Below are 17,109 nucleotides of genomic sequence, written 5' to 3'. Positions count from 1 at the left end.
ATTTATTGATCATTATCAGGTGTGGCAGGATAATAGGATAACAGTGGAGAGAAGGTCAGAAGGTAAACAGGTGAACAAATGTCTCTGCATCATAAACAAGGTTAAGAAAAAAGTACTGTGCTTTTGATGTGCATATCATAAACATCTCAATGCCTTAAGGAGCAGTATTGCTGCCAGCATGTCCCACCTCCAGCCCTAAGGCGGTTTTCCCCTATCTCAGTAGATGCAATATACAATTGGGCTTTACACCGAGACATTCCATTGCCCAGGGAGGAGTAGGAGACAGATGCCTTCCTCTTATCTCAGCTGCAAAGAGGCATTCCTTCCTCTTTTACTAATCCTCCTCAGCACAGACCTTTTACGGGTGTCGGGCTGGGGGATGGCCAGGTCTTTCCCTTCCCACGAGGCCATATTTCAGACTATCACATGGGGAGAAACCTTGGACAATACCTGGCTTTCCTAGGCAGAGGTCCCTGCGGCCTTCTGCAGTGTGTTGTGTCTCTGGGTACTTGAGATTAGGAGTGGTTTGAGATGAGGGAGTGGTGATGACTCTTAACAAGCATGTTGCCTTCAAGCATTTGTTTAACGAAGCACACCCTGCACAGTCCTTAATCCATTTCACTCTGAGTTGATACAGCACATGTTTCAGGGAGCACAGGGTTGGCGGTAGGGTTACAGATTAACAGCATCTCAAGGCAGAAGAATTTGTCTTAGTACAGAGCAAAATGGAGTCTCCTATGTCTACTTCTTTCTACACAGACACAGTAACAATCTGATCTCTCTTTTCCCCACAATATGTATATATACACTATATGTATATAGTGTGTGTGTGTTATGGTGGAATATAACCAGTTCCTATGTATGTGTTTTTTTTGGGGGAATATGTTGTATCAAAATAAAGTAGAAATTTAAAGAGAAGTCAACAATTTGATGAAAATGGAAAGGAGATCACACTTCTATCATTCAAAATGAAACAAGAACATTACACAAAATGATGAGCTGTTAAGACTGTAAAAATACATTGTATCTGACTAGGAGTTCTAACTCTCTGGAGGAAAATAAGTAAGTATAGATATCACAAGCAAAGAATTACAATGCAGAAAAGATACTGAAGTAATATTACAATTAAAAAACTGAATAGTCAAAAGAGCAATAATACAAACATCAAAAGCTATTGTAAACAAAACATGCCAGGATGAGAAACTCATGAAAAAAACTCTTTTTAACATAAAAAGGAGAAATATTTGGCAACATCTAACAAAGCTATAAGTATATATCAGCTATGACTAAGCAATTCTACGTCTACATACAGAATGACCATGAAGTCTAAAAACAGACTTTAAAAGAGGGAGATACTGAATTGCCTTGATTACCTATTAAATCCATCCACAGTATTTTCCTGTGAAAATCAGAAAAAACCACTTTATACATTTATTTCAGTCAAATAATTTCTCACCAGTGTAAATTTTCGGTTGGCAAGTAAGATGCCCAACAACACTAAAGGAATTCCCACATTCCTTACATTCATAGGGTTTATCACCAGTATGAATGCGCTGATGTTTGGTAAAGGACGAACTATGTCTAAAGGCCTTCCCACATGCCTTGCATTCATAGGGTTTTTCTCCAGTATGAATTCTCTGATGTTCTGTAAGGGCTGAACTATGTCTAAAGGCCTTCCCACATACCTTACATTCATAAGGTTTCTCACCACTATGAATTCTTTGATGTTGAATAAGGGCTGACGTAAGTCTAAAGAACTTTCCACACTCCTTACATTCATAAGGTTTTTGACCACTGTGAATTCTTTCATGTCGAGTAAGTTCACTACCTACTCCAAATGCTTTCTCACATTCTTTACATTTATAGGGTTTTTCACCAGTATGAATCCTCTGATGTCTAGTCAGGGATGAACTATTTCTAAAGACCTTTCCACATGCTTTGCATTCATAGGGTTTCTTACCAGTATGAATTCTCTGATGACGAGCAAGTTCTCTACATACTCCAAAAGCCTTCCCACATTCCTTACATGTATAAGGTTTCTCACCAGTGTGAATTCTCTGATGTTCAATGAGCTGTGAACTAATTCTAAAAACCTTCTCACAGTGCATACATTTGTAGGGTTTCTCACCAGTATGAATTCTCTGATGTTCAGTAAGCTGTGAATGAAATCTGAAGTCCTTGCCACATTCCATACATTTGTAAGTTTTCTCATCAGTATGGATTTTCTGATGTCGAGTAAGTTGTGCATGCACTCTAAAGGATTTCCCACAGAATGAGCATTCAAAGTGTTTCTCACCATCATGAACTCTTTGAAGTGGAGTAACTTCTCCAACTCTTTCAAAGGTCCTTCTGTATTCCTTACATTTATAGAACTTCTCATTACGAATTTTCTGGTATACATTAAGGTCTTTGTAAAAACTACATGTATTCCCATATTCCATATATTTACAAGGTTTCACACCAGTATGAATATTCAGTTGTAACATATTGGAGTTACCTATCCCAAAGGTTTTCCAACATTGATTACATTCATAGTTTTTTCCACCAGTATATATTTTCTGATATTCATCAAACTCTAAGTCACAGCTGAAGACCTTCTCATATTCCTTGTATTCATAGGGCTTCTCACTGTCATGACTTCTCTGAGGTAAAGTAAGAGATTCATGAGTTTTGTAACTGGGCACATTTTCAGAGATGATTTTCATTTGACTGAAATATCCCACTTCAGGTCCTTGTACTTCAATCTTGCTTTTGCTTTGCCAGTCATTTTTCAAAATGGAACTTTCAAGGCCATGTAACTTGCTATTTTCCATTACCTCACACTGAGAACCAGTGTTTTTAATAATATCTTTTCCTATGGATAAATGCTTAGTCTCATTCCTGGACTCCAAATCTGAAAGAAAGGAAAAAAATAATTTTCATGTACTACAAAAATAAGTTATAGAAAGAAGAGACAATTTAAGAATAATTCACCATATACATGAATTGGTTAAAATACTGTTATGAAAGATAAAGAGAGCTCACAGAGTAACAGCAGAACATAAACATTATGAGGATTGTGATAAAGGTAAAAGATTAAGTCAGTGGATCTGAAATTTGTGTGTTGGTCATCACCTGGTAAGCTCATTGGTTAAACGGAATCAAAATCTGTAGATGTAGAACTAGTCACTAGCATCTTGTAGAGGTAATGCTAATGCAGATCAAAATTTGATAATCCATATATACCAACACTTTCGTGGTTTTCCTCCCCAAAAATAAACTTTACCGAGGATAATAACAAGGTGCGGTTTGTAAGACCTCATTTTGCCCAGGCATGTTGGCTCACGCCTGTAATTCTAGTACTTTGGGAGGGCAAGGTGGGTGGGTTACCTGAGCTCAGAACTTTGAGACCAGCCTGGGCAACATAGTGAAACCTGCCTCTACTAAAATACAAACAGCCGGGCATGATGGCATGCATCTGTAGTCCCAGCTACTCAGGAGGCTGAGGCACAAGCATGGCTTGAACCCTGGAGGTGGAGGCTGCAGGGAGCTGAGATCACACCACTGCACTCTAGCCTGGGCAGCGGAGTGAAAGTCTGTTTCAAAAAAAAAAAACACCTCATTTTAACCCATTCTCCTAATCATTTTTCACCTCCTAGATCGAAACAAATTTCCTATCATTTAGAGCTATCCACAGGACATTTCATTTCACATAAATGGTCTCTTTGTATGCCAGCTTCTTTTCTTTGTTAAGGTCTCAAGATATCCTCAGAAAGGGTATATTAGTTGACCCTAAATAACTTCATTTCTGTTTCTAATCCCGTATCTAGTGCCTTACCCTCATATATTTTTTTTCAGTTGTGTATTCAGTACTTTTCTCTTACACCATTTACTTCCTTATTCCTTAAATTCCACAAGGACAAATGTAATAAATTTTCATGTGCCAATCTATAACAAGCCCTAAGGACATAGTATATGATAATTAGAGGAAAAGTAGATCACTATATGAATGAATCTAAATAAAAATAAAAGCATATAAACAAAGATAAGTCACTAGGAAACAATAATTATCAAAATAATTATGTAACTATAAGAATAATGCCAGTTATCCGGGCGGATCACGAGGTCAGGAGATCGAGACCACGGTGAAACCCCGTCTCTACTAAAAATACAAAAAAATTAGCTGGGCGTGGTGGCGGGCGCCTGTAGTCCCAGCTACTTGGAGAGGCTGAGGCAGGAGAATGGCGTGAACCCGGGAGGCGGAGCTTGCAGTGAGCCGAGATTGCGCCACTGCACTCCAGCCTGGGCGACAGAGTGAGACTCCGTCTCAAAAAAAAAAAAAAAAAAAAAAAAAGAATAATTCCAGTTATCAATGCCTCCCAACCCTCACATTGTATTAGTGATTACATGTGTATATTTATAATACAGTAAGATACATAAATATGGCAAACATTCATATGTATTTATTTTCCAACTGCTTCTCCACCTACACATATTGCCCACCAGTATTGCTTATTCCCTCCTATGCAGAGCCACGATTGACATGTGGAATGAAGACATACGATCAAGATGAGATGTGTTATTTACTTCTCTTCAACAGCATATTTACATTTACTCCACTGTCCTCCTAAAACTTTCGTCTATTTCTTTTTTTTTTTTTTTTTTTGAGACGGAGTCTCGCTCTGTCACCCAGCCTGGAGTGCAGTGGCGCAATCTCGGCTCACTGCAAGCTGTGCCTCCCAGGTTCGTGCCATTCTCCCACCTTCGTCTATTTCTTTTATGTTCTTTTACAGATATTCCTTTCCATTTTCTTATAGTGAAAGTCAACTAATGCTGTACTTTCCAAAAATATATTTCAGATATTAAGGAGCATATGCTAACAGAATCATATGAAGAATGTGGTCTAGGTAGACAAGATTGGAAGGCACTTTGTAGCAAAGGATTTTATGGACATCATCTGGAGGCCAACAATGAGAGAAGAGAATGCCTGAGGAAAACTCAGAGCAACACATAAACACTGCATGATAAAGGGCAAGAATAATTTTCTGTGACTTAATTATGTATAAGATGAAATAATGCAGGCATCAATATCTGACAACAACATTAAAACCAGAGTTGAGTGCCAGTATCAGTAAATCAAAAGAAGTTTCAGTTAGAAATAAAGCTCTCTACTAGGCTGGGTGCAGTGGCTGTAACATCTGTAATCCCAGCATTTTGAGAGGCCAAGGTGGGCGGATCACTTGAGGTCAGTAGTTTGAGAACAGCCTGGCCAACATGGCGAAATCCCGTCTCTACTAAAAATACAAAAAAACTTAGCTGGGCCTGGTGGCACATGCCCGTAATTCCAGCTACTTGGGAGGCTGAGGCAGGAGAATCGTTCAAACCTGGGAGACAGAGGTTGCAGTGAGCTGAGATTGCGCCACCGCACTCCAGGCTGGGCAACAGAATGAGACTATGTCTTTAAAAAAAAAAAAAAAGAAGAAGAAAAAGAAGCTCGCTATTAAATAACTGTTGAGTCAATGTGGAAATGTAACTGAAATCACAAAGTTTGTAGAGAACCATGATGTTGAAAACATTTCTAACTGACATCTATGGAACGCAAATACATTTGTCTCATAAAAAGTAAAAACTTAAATGCTTTTTTTTTAAAAAAGAAAAAGTAAAAATAACCAATGTATATATCCTACTAAAGACAAAACAGTGACCTAAAGAAAAGGTGAGAAATTAGCAATCACAATGTGATAAAAACATACACAAAATGTTATTAAGACTCCTATGCTAATAAAGCTGAAAATGCAGACTAATGAATGAATTTCTTGGTAAAGGGATATTTAAAACCAACCCAAAAAGCAACAATAGTTGGAAAAAAACCAAATTCCTGGAATGAGATAAAATTTTCAAACACTCACTCCATGAAACAGAAAAATCATAACCATGCCTTATTGTCTTTGTTATTGAAACAAACCAGATAATAAGCCAGGAATCCTAGAACAAAGACCTGAATCATGATCTGGACCAGGGGAGGTATGAGATGTAACCTGTAATGTTTTGCCAGAAAGAAAAAAGTTTTACAACAGTGGGTCACATCAAAGGGACACAAAAATAGCTTGAGAGAGCTAAAGTGCCACCATTTTGACAATACAAGAGTTAAATGGGAAAAAAGTTTATGTACTGAAACATGCTAAACTAAACAAAACCAGAAAAATGCACTCATATCCAATTCAATGCTAGGTCTGGGATAGGGAGGGTATGGAATGAGCCTTGGATAAGCTTTTGACAAAAAGTGAGAATAAATTCAAAGATTAAAGGATAAAGCCAAAGCGCACAGAAATCACCATAAGAAACATGGTATCAGTATATCAAAATTTCATCCAATATTCATACAGCTGGACATCGAAAATCAGACTCTGGTGGGCTAATGTATACTGAAACAATAAAATCAATAAACATAATGAGACTTAATAGAAGGTATGAAAATTTCTAGTGCAACATTTGAGGTGGCTACTTACAGTAATATAAAAGACATGTAATTAAAAAAGCCTCTTTGCCTTTCCTACTAGAATTACAAAAGTTTACCAAAGAACATGACAGCAACTAATATATAAACGGAATGACAAATTGAAACAAACTGATTCCAATGAGGACTTCCAATTGCAAAAACATTAGGTGAATCACTGAAAAGGAACTGTATATCTATAAAATGCCAAATTAAGACCAGACAGATTGGTTTCTGACCACACTGTCTGAATTAGCTCTTTCTCCATCATACTGTATCCCTTTATTCTTACACATATCACTATATATATTCTCTACTTATCTGTTTACTTGTTTATTATACATCTCAAGAACTAGTATGTCAATTCCAGGAGAGCAGAGTCTGTATTGGTCTTGTTCACCATTGTACTGATATCTGTCTCAATATAGACACTGAATAAATATTGAGAATATGAATGAGCACTTTTTTTTTGGTCAATATATACATACGTAAGTCTAAATACAAGATGAACTGGAAAACAGTTGGTGGCATTGAAGATCTTAATTTCCTCCAAGTGCCAGGCTTTTGTTTCTTTTTAAAAAAAAAACAAAAAAAACAAAAACAAAAACACAGTCTGGGCTGGGTGCAGTGGCTCACACCTGTAATCCCACCACTTTGGGAGGCCGAGGCGGGCAGATCACGAGGCCAGGAGATCGAGACCATCCTGGCTAACACGGTGATACCCTGTCTCTACTAAAAATACAAAAAATTAGCTGGGTGTGGTGGCGTGCGCCTGTAGTCCCAGCTACTTGGGAGGCTGAGACAGAATGGCATGAACCCAGGAGACAGAGGTTGCAGCGAGCTGAGATTGCACCACTGCACTCCAGCCTGGGTGACAGAGTGAGACTCTGTCTCAACAAAATAAATAAATAAAATAAAACAACAACAACAACAACAGCATCAAAATAAAAACAACAGCATCAAAATAAAAATCAAAATAAAAAAATAAAAAAAGGTTTTATTTTTGAAGGGATTTTCCCAACGGAATCACAGGGGCTAATCTCCCTCCTGGACCAGATGGGCTTTGTGCTTTGGCAATGACTTTCTATCACTCATTGGCCATCACTCACCTGGCCCTGTCTTCTTTCACATCCCATAAACTCTATAGAGCAACTTCCCTTCCTCCAGTAAGGTGATCCCAATTGGATTAGAAATGGAAGACTGCTTACAACAAAGAAATGTAACAACGTATTTTTTTATTATAGCCAATTTTTAAAATACAGCTTTGAGAACTGGCTAAAGTTTTTTTTTTTTGAGACGGAGTCTCGCTCTGTTGCCGAGAATTGGCTAAAGTTTTACTAAATAAAATCAAAATTATATTGATAAAGATGTCAGAAAAGAGAAATGTGAGGGAACTGGAAAAACATTCACCTTAGAGTAACCACAGAATTATCAAATATAAAGAGACTAGACAGGTAAAGAAAGCTCTTATGTTATTTAAACCCATACTAATTCTTTGTCTGGAGAAGCAGTATAACAGTTAAAAAATACTGTCTTTGGTGCCAGATTGCCTGAGTAGAAAGCCTACCTCTGCAATTAAGTGGCTGTGTAGCCTTGCAGAAGTACCTAAATACTCTCTGTTGTAAGCAGCCTCTTCTGTACAACAATAATACAAATAGCACTTATATCACAGAGTTATTGTACGAATTAAACAAGTCTTTTTTTATGAGATGGAGTCTTGCCCTGTTGCCCAGGCTGGAGTGCAGTGGTGCCATCTCGGCTCACTGCAACCTCCACCTCCTGAGTTCAAGCGGGTTCAAGCAATTCTCCTGCCTCAGCCTCCTGAGTAGCTGGGACTACAGGCACATGCCACCATGCCTGGCTAATTTTTTTGTATTTTAGTAGAGATGGGGTTTCACCGTGTTGCCCAGGCTGGTCGCGAACTCCTGAGCTCAGGCAATCCACCCATCTCAGCCTCCCAAAGTGCTGGCATTACAGGCGCGAGCCACCGCGCCCAGCCAAGAGTCAGTTATGTAAAGTGCTTAGGACGGGGCCAAGTAGAAGGCAAGAACTATGGAAGCTGAGAGGAAAGTTAGTAACTTTCTGAGCTATTAAAAGGTCCTTGGTGAAATACTAATTTAATGTTAAATGCAAAGTTCTTTAGCCATAAAGCAGGTGGGAGGAAATGAATATGAACTCTTTATCAATCCATCAATATATAAATGGTAGAGATTCTTTTAACGATCATAACAAATCAGGACACACAGTATGTTAAAAGTTCTCCCAGACGGCAGGTAAGAATATAAAGTATTTATAGCAATTCTGACCTCAAACACAATGTACAGGTTGTACATGCCTAATCTACAATCTGAAATTCAGCTACAAAATCCTAAACTTTTTGGGCACTGACATGATGCTACAAGTGAAATACACATAACTACTTAACACAAACTTTGTTTCATGAATGAACGAAACTATTAAAAACATTGTATAAAATTACCTTCAGACTATGTGTATAAAGTGTACATGAAACATAAATGAATTTTGTGTTTCAATTTGGGTTCCATCCCTAAGATGTCTCATTATGTATATGCAGATATTCCAAAATCTGAAAAAAAATCCCAAATCCAAAACACTCTCATCCCAAGTATTTTGGATAAGGGATACTCAACCTGTAATGTCTCAGTGATATGCTATATGTGTCCCATAAGTCAAATCTAGCTTCTTGGTATCAAAGAAGGTAGAAATTATACGAAGGGCCTGAGAAGGTAAGAATATCATGAAGAATGTTAAAGACTAATGGAGATGTCATTTGCAACACGACAATACTGAAAGCATGTGTTTGAAATCAGAAGTTCACCTAGTTTCTTAAAACATAGCCTTGAGGCCGGCGCAGTGGCTCACGCCTGTAATCCCAGCACCTTGGGAGGCCAATGTGGGCGAATGACAAGGTCAGGAGTTCAAGACCAGCCTGGCCAACATGGTGAAACCCTGTCTCTACTAAAAATACAAAAAATTAGATGGGCATAGTGGCGGGCACTTGTAATCCCAGCTACTCGGGAGGCTGAGGCAGGAGAATCGCTTGAACTCGGGAGGCAGAGGTTGCAGTGAGCCAAGATCATGCCACTGCAGCCCAGCCTGGGTGACAGAGTGAGACTCCATCTCAAAAACAAAACAAAACATAGCCTTGAGTTCACTGAGTATCAGCTGATAGTCTAGAGAGTATATTCTAAGTTATTTGAGGCAGATAAATTTACCCAGTGAGAGTAAGTTGCTGTAGTTCTCCATCATCACATCCCAGTATAAGTTCCTCTGAGCAGAATCCAGATATTCCCATTCCTCCTGAGAGAAGTTGATGACCACATCCCTGAGTGTCACCAGTTCCTGAAACAACAAACCCGTACATTACAGGTAAAATTTAAGGAAATATTTTTGAGAAAAAGACAAGAGGAATTGCCTTATAGCAAGGGGATTGGACAGTAAACAAGGAGGCCAAAAGAAGACTGTGACATGGGAAGTAAGGAAATTAGTGCTTCCAAACCAGACTATCATCTTTCAAGACTCCCTCTGATCCACTGAAATCTTTGTGCATACTTATGGGATCTCTTATTTAGCCAACCATGTCTGGAAATTAATAACCAGTTTACAAATTAAAAGAAGTACTATATACAAGCATATTTCATGCTATGTGCCTGCCTCATGAATCATCAATAAAGGTAAGTTTCTACACTGTCATTCCCCTGTACAGGAGAAAAATATCTAACTTTGAAAATGGGGTATGAACAAAATTAAAGATTTCTTGTAGCTCCAAGTTCATTACTATGTGACATATTATTTCACATTATATAATAAGAATTATTACTTCTAGCGATAAAGTTTTTAGTAAGTGTTTTTTAGTGGCTACAGAGTAGTTTTCTTGTTAAAAATATAATAGCCTTAATTATTTTCCCACGTTTAGGTTAGACAAGGTTGTCTCCAATTCTGCGTCTACAATCATCATCATTTTGTATGACTTGAGGCCATTCAACATCAAATCCAATCTACCTGGAAACTCAAGTCTGTGGAGAAGGTCAGAGTATGCCCAATTATCAAACAGATCCATCTGCTTTTTCCCTATCCAAGAATATGACAAGGAAAAGTCTAGGGATTCAACTTTTGCTTTATATCTGCTCTTGACAAAGGACTGAACACATAGGATTGTTGAACATTCTTTGGGGAATAGAGGCACACAGGAGGGACACTGTGCTGTTAGACTCCAGCCCTTACTAGAAAGTGAAGAAGTATGGGGTTGTGGTACAGGTTCTTTGACAGAGGTGTTTGGTAGGAAGAATCAGAAAAAGGAAATATCACAAAGAAAAGAGAAATAGTTAACTTACATGGTCCATGGTTAGAATTGTAAAGAATTGGTCAGGGAATTCCACTTCTGGCATGACAGCATGAGGAGCTCCATGGACATGATCCCCAATGAAACTGTAAAAATTATTTTTTAAGAAAGAACCACCATTTAAAGTCTCTGGAAATGGTGCTAGGAATGTACAGCAAATGAAGAAACATTAGTTTAAGAAAATCTCAAAAAACATGTTAAGAACTCTGAGAGTCTAGACTCCGTGAACCAAACCTGAGCCCCTCCATTGTCCATTCTATCTTGGTGACAAAGACTCCACTCCAGACAGGATAGCCAAGGGCACGGGGCTTCTTCACCACTTTTCAACCCTTGCCCCAGTCGGATATCTATCTTCCTAGGTGGGGTAAGACATCATCACTTTTCACTCTGCCCCAGTTACCTGTTGCACAGCTGAAGAATGAGGACTCCCTTCCTCTGCCTAGCCCCAAAACATGAAATATAGGCTTTAACTTGGATGTGGTACTGCTGAGCATACTGAGGTTCCAACTGTTGTGTCCTGGCTTCCGGGGCAGGTGTTCCATGCCCAAACAGGCAAGCCAGGGAGACCTGGCTGCTGCCCCATCTGCCATCTACCAAGCACTCAGCTCCTAAAGCAGGGGAATCACTCAGAGAGATGCATGCCATTGTCCCTACCTCCAGCACTAGAATGGTGGCTCTGAGATTTTGTCCAGGGGGAGAAGTAGGCCATAGAACAGAGAGTTCTGTATTGCTCCTCAAAGGAACTGAATTGACTTGCAACAGAATGTGGAGAAGTTTAAACCTAAGGGCAATGTCAAAAACTGAAAGTTTTGGTGAAGGGCAATTGGGAGGAGGTTGATAGATTAGAGATGTATGTTATACTGTAGGGTGGTTTGTTTGCCAGACAGAAACTGATAGACACCTGGGAAGACATTCTATTGTCAGAACAAATCTCAAACACTGACCTCAAAAAAGCCCCAGTTTGATTACATTAGCCTGTGAAGCAATGTATACTCCAGGGCACTTATGAAAGCAATACTGCCATTAAATTGCAATTAGTGGTGCTTAACAGCTGGGGGTGGTCAGGGAGCTGTTCAAAGACACCCTGTCAAAACCACTATCATCTAATGCTGTCTGTAAAAGTAGGCAAGGCTGTACTCCCAATGAGCAACATCAGAGATTTTATAACATGGTGGGAATAGACTTCACTAAAATAATCCAGAGAGTCCTTTCTCATGCTGCTATAAGGATATACCCAAGACTAGGTAATTTACAAAGGAAAGAGGCTTAATTGACTCACAGTTCTGTGTGGCTGGGGAGGCCTCAGGAAACTTATAATCATGGCAGAAGGCACCTCTTCACAGGGTGGTAGGAGAGAGAATGAGAGCCGAGCTAAGGGGGAAGCCCCTTATAAAACCATCAGCTCTTGTGAGAACTCACTCACTATTACAGGAGCAGTATGGGGGAAATCACCCTCATGATTAAATTATCTCCACCTGGTCCTGTCCTTGACATGTGGGGATTATTACAATTCAAGGTGAGTTTTGGGTGGAGATACAAGAGCCAAACCACATCACAGTCACTAAGCAAGGAAATAAACAAGTACCAATAACAAGCCCTGAGGCAGAGGGTGTGGACAAAAGTACTGGAGTTCCAACAATTGTCTATAATGTCCACTTTCCACAAACAAAAGACAGGCAAAGAAACAGGAAAGTATGATTTACACACTGGAAAAGAAGCCCACAACAGAAACTGCTTGTGAGAGCAACCAGATTTAACAGGCAAAGACTTAAAATTATAAACAGGCAAAGACTTCAAATTATACATTATAATACATATTCAAGTAGACAAAGGAAACCATAAAAAAGTAAATGAAGGTATGATCATAATGTTGCATCAAAAGGAGAATATCAACAGAGATAAAATTATTAAAAATAGACATGGAAATTCTGAAGTTACAAAGTATAATAACTGAAATGAAATTTTCACTAGAAGGACTCAATAGTAGATATGAACTGGCAGAAGTATTAGCAAAGTTGAAGATAGATTAATAGCAATGGTGTAATCTGATGAACAGAGAGAAAACAAGACAAATTAACATTTCAGAGAAATATGGGACCCCATTAAGCACACTGATATAAACAGGAGTACCAGAAGAAAGGTGAGAGAGGAAAAAGAAGGATTTGAAATTTACAAAGAGATAATGGATTTAAAATTCCCAAATTTATTGAAAAACATCAAACTGCACATCCAGGAAGCTCAACAAACACCAAGTAGGATAAATGCATAGAGATCCAAACATAGATGCATCATTATAAAAGCACTGAAATCCAAAGAAAGAAATGGAGAAAATCTTGAAAGCAATAAAAGGAAACTGCAGGCTAGAAGTGAAACTAATACAAAAGTATTAACTGCTGATTTCTCATCAGAAAAAAATGAAGGCCAGAAGGCAGTGGGATGATATATACAAAGTACTCACACAAACAAAATCCTTCAACCCAGAATCCTAAATCCATCAACATGTAAAAAAATGAAGCGACCCCCTACCTCACATCACTTACAAAAATTAACTCAAAATGGATTAAAGTCTTAAATATAAGGCCTGAAACTATAAAAATCCTCGAAGAAAACATAGTGAAGCTCTTGACATTGGTCTTGCGATGATTTTTAAAAATATAACACCAAAAGCACCGGAAACAAAAGCAAAAACAAAGAAATGGGACCAAATAAAATTAAAAAGCTTCTACAAAATAAAGGAAACAATTTAAAAAGTGAAATTACATTCTACAGCATGGGAGAAAATATGTGCAAATTACATATCTGACAAGGGGTTAATATCTAAATACACAAGAAATTCATTCAACTCAATAGCAAAAAAAAAAAAAAATCCAATTAAAAAATGAGCAAAGAACCTGATAGACATTTTTGCAAAGAAGATATACAAATGGTCAACAGGTATATAAAAAGGTGCTCAATATCACTAAACATCAGGGAAATGCAAATCAAAACCACAATGAAATATCACCTCACACCTGATAGGACTGCTGTTATCAAAAAGACAAGAAAGAAAAAAATGTTGACAAGGATATGGAAAAAAGGAAAGCCTGGCACACTGTCAGGGATGTAAATTGGTACAGTCCTTCTGAAAAAGAGTATGGAGGTTCCTCAAAAACTTAAAAATAGGACAACCATACAATCCAGCAATCCTGCTTCTGGCTATACAGTCAAAAGAAATGAAGTCAAGAACTTTTCTCCCCCTGCACCGAGACGGAGTCTTGCTCTTTCACCCACGGTGGAGTGCAGTGCCACAATCTCGGTTCACTGCAACCTCCGCCTCCCGGGTTCAAGCAATTCTACTGTCTCAGCCTCCTGAGTAGCTCGGATTACAAGCGTGTGGCACCATGCCTGGCTGTTTTGTATTTTTAGTAGAGACGGGGTTTCACCATGTTGGCAGGCTGGTCTCAAACTCCTGAGCTCGTGATCCACCCACCTTGGCCTCCCAAAGTGCTGGAATTACAGGCATGAGCCACCACACATGGCCAAAGTCAGTAACTTGAAGAGACATTTGCAGTCCTTTTCATGGCCGCATTATTCATAATAACCAAGGTATGGAAACCTAAGTGTCCATCAATGGATAAAAGTGTTTGTATGTGTGTGTATACATACACGTATGTGTCAATTATACATCAGTAAAACAGAGTGGGGTGGTTATCCTTATGCAACCTTATGTATAAGGTTATCCTTATACAAATCCATATGAAAAAACAAAGAGAAGCAGCTGGGTGCGTTGGCTCACACCTGTAATTCCAGCACTTTGAGAGGCTGAGGCGGGAGGATCACCTGAGGTTGGGAGTTCGAGACCAGCCTGATCAACGTGGAGAAATCTGGTCTCTACTAAAAATAAAAAATTAGCCAGGTGTGGTGATGCATGCCTGTAATCCCAGTTACTCGGGAGGCTAAGGCAGAAGAATCACATGAACCCGGGAGGCAGAGGTTGCGGTGAGCCGAGATCACGCCATTGCACTCCAGCCTGGGCAACAAGAGTGAAACTCCGTCTCAAAAAAAAAAAAAAAAGAAAAGAAAGGCAATTTTATGTAATTATAAAAGACAGTATACATATATATCTCTTCTCTTAACTGATATACAAATTTTATGAAACATGAGTATTTATGTATTATTGGGCCCATAACATACAGAAATGTAATATATTTGCTAATAACAACACAAAGAAGGCTGCTCCTCCCATCACAGGCCCACAGTGCAAGGGCCTTGAAGGCAGGATGGTTTCAAGGGAAGGGCCTAGAACACTCATGGAACTTTGTGGCTTGCTGCCCGGGGCTGCCTCAAGTCTCTGCTCCCCACATCCCGGCACAGTGCTCCTTGGCTGCCATAGTTGTGGCTCCAGTAGGCCCAGGTGCAGTTTGGTCCCTGCTCTGGACGGCAAAGTAGTGAACCTTAGCATCCACATGGTGCTGATTTTGCAAGTGTGCAGAGTGCACAAGATGTGGAAGCATGGCATCCTTCAAAGAGATTTCTTTCTTTTTTTTTTTTTTTTGAGACACAGTCTCACTGTATTGCCCAAGCTGGAGTGCAGTGGTGCGATCTTGGCTCACTGCAACCTCCGCCTCCTGGGCTCAAGCAATTCTCTTGCCTCAGAATCCCAAATAGCTGGGATTTCAGGCACGCGATGCCTTGGAGAGCCTCAGGGCCTAGACAGAGACCTACTACAGAGGCAGAGCCACTGCAGACAGTCCCCACTAGGGCATTGTCCAGTGGAGTCATAGAGGCTGTGCCACTCCCCAAACCCTAGACCTGTAGAGCCAGCAGCATGCAACATGGGCCTGGGAGAGCCAGTGGCACCTGACTCCAACCCATGAGAACTGCAGTATGAACTGTGCACACCAAAGACATGGTGGCAGGGTCCCTTCAGGCCTTTGGGGTCCAACCCCCATCCCAGTGTGTCTGGAACGTGCGACAAGAGTCAAAGATGATTATTCTCCAGGCTAAAGGTTTATTGTTGTTTGCCCTGTTCAGTTTTGGACCTACTTGAGACCAGTGACCCGTACTTTCTTATTTATCTGTTTTGGAATAGAAATGTCTGTCCTGGCCAGGTGCAGCGGCTCGTGCCTATAATCCCAGCACTCTGGGAGGCTGGGGCAGGCGGATCACCTGAGGTCGGGAGTTCAAGACCAGCCTGACCAACATGGAGAAACCCCGTCTCTACTAAAAATACAAAAAAATTAGCCAGGAATGGTAGTGCATGCCTGTAATCCCAGCTACTTGGGAGGCTGAGGTAGGGGAATCGCTTGAACCTGGGAGGCGGAGGTTGCGGTGAGCCGAGATCGCACCATTGCACTCCAGCCTGGGAAAAAAAAAAAAAATGTCTGTCTTATTCCATTATTATTCCATTGTAGCTTGGAAGCACATAACTAGTTTGGTTTCACAGGTACAGGACTACAGAGCAATTTGCCTCAGAATGAATCACCACATGATTTAGATAATACCTAGATGAGACTCTGCCATTTAAGTTGACTTTAAAGTTTATGCTGAAATGAGTTTTAATACTTTGGGAGCTATTGGAATGAAATGAATGTCTTTTGTATGTGAGAAAGACATGAATATAGCGGGGGTCCAGGGGCAGAATGTAACATGGCCTCTCCAAAATTCAGGTGTTACCAATGTGATAGTATTAGAAGGTGGAGCCTGGCCGGGCGCGATGGCTCATGCCTGTAATCCCAGCACTTTGGGAGGCCGAGACGGGCGGATCACGAGGTCAGGAGATCGAGACCACCCTGGCTAACGTGGTGAAACCCCGTCTCTACTAAAAAAATACAAAAAAATAGCCGGGCATGGTGGCAGACGCCTGTAGTCCCAGCTACTCGGGAGGCTGAGGCAGGAGAATGGCGTGAACCTGGGAGGCGGAGCTTGCAGTGAGCTGAGAATGTGCCCTCCAGCCTGGGCGACAGAGCGACACTCTGTCTCCAAAAAAAAAAAAGAAGGTGGAGCCTTTAAGAGGTGATGAGGGCTCCTCCCTTTGTGAATGGGATTACAGCCTTCATGAAAGAGGCTCAATGCATACTTCCTTGTCCTCCCTTTTGCATGTGAGGACACACGTCCTTTCTGGAGGATGCAGCATCAAGGCACCCTTGGAAGAGGACAATTGAACCTGATGATGCCTTGATCTTGGACTTCATAACCTACAGAACTGTGATACATTTCTGTTCTTTATAAATCAGGTATTTTGTTATAGCAGCACAAACAGACAAAGTTGTCTATGGGTGCCGGGCACGGT

General features: G+C 40.1%; 1 protein-coding gene across 3 annotated transcripts in view; it reads right to left on the bottom strand.

The window, feature by feature from the left end:
- Positions 1-799: 799 nt before the first annotated feature.
- ZNF529 (zinc finger protein 529) overlaps positions 800-17,109 on the bottom strand; it is a 59,970-nt gene continuing 43,660 nt past the window's right edge. For all 3 annotated transcript variants that reach the window (XM_012499932.2, XM_003259789.4, XM_030820056.1), the window contains 3 exons: positions 10,831-10,924; positions 9,712-9,838; positions 800-2,893 (listed from right to left, as the gene is read on the bottom strand). In XM_012499932.2, coding sequence (XP_012355386.1) covers positions 1,437-2,893; positions 9,712-9,838; positions 10,831-10,884 — 1,638 coding nt within the window. In that variant the 5' untranslated portion in view covers positions 10,885-10,924 and the 3' untranslated portion in view covers positions 800-1,436. The remainder of the gene's footprint in view (positions 2,894-9,711; positions 9,839-10,830; positions 10,925-17,109) is intronic.

Source organism: Nomascus leucogenys, chromosome 10 (genome assembly GCF_006542625.1).
Source record: "Nomascus leucogenys isolate Asia chromosome 10, Asia_NLE_v1, whole genome shotgun sequence".
Classification (NCBI taxonomy): domain Eukaryota; kingdom Metazoa; phylum Chordata; class Mammalia; order Primates; family Hylobatidae; genus Nomascus; species Nomascus leucogenys.
This window is presented reverse-complemented; position numbering and strand designations above follow the sequence as displayed.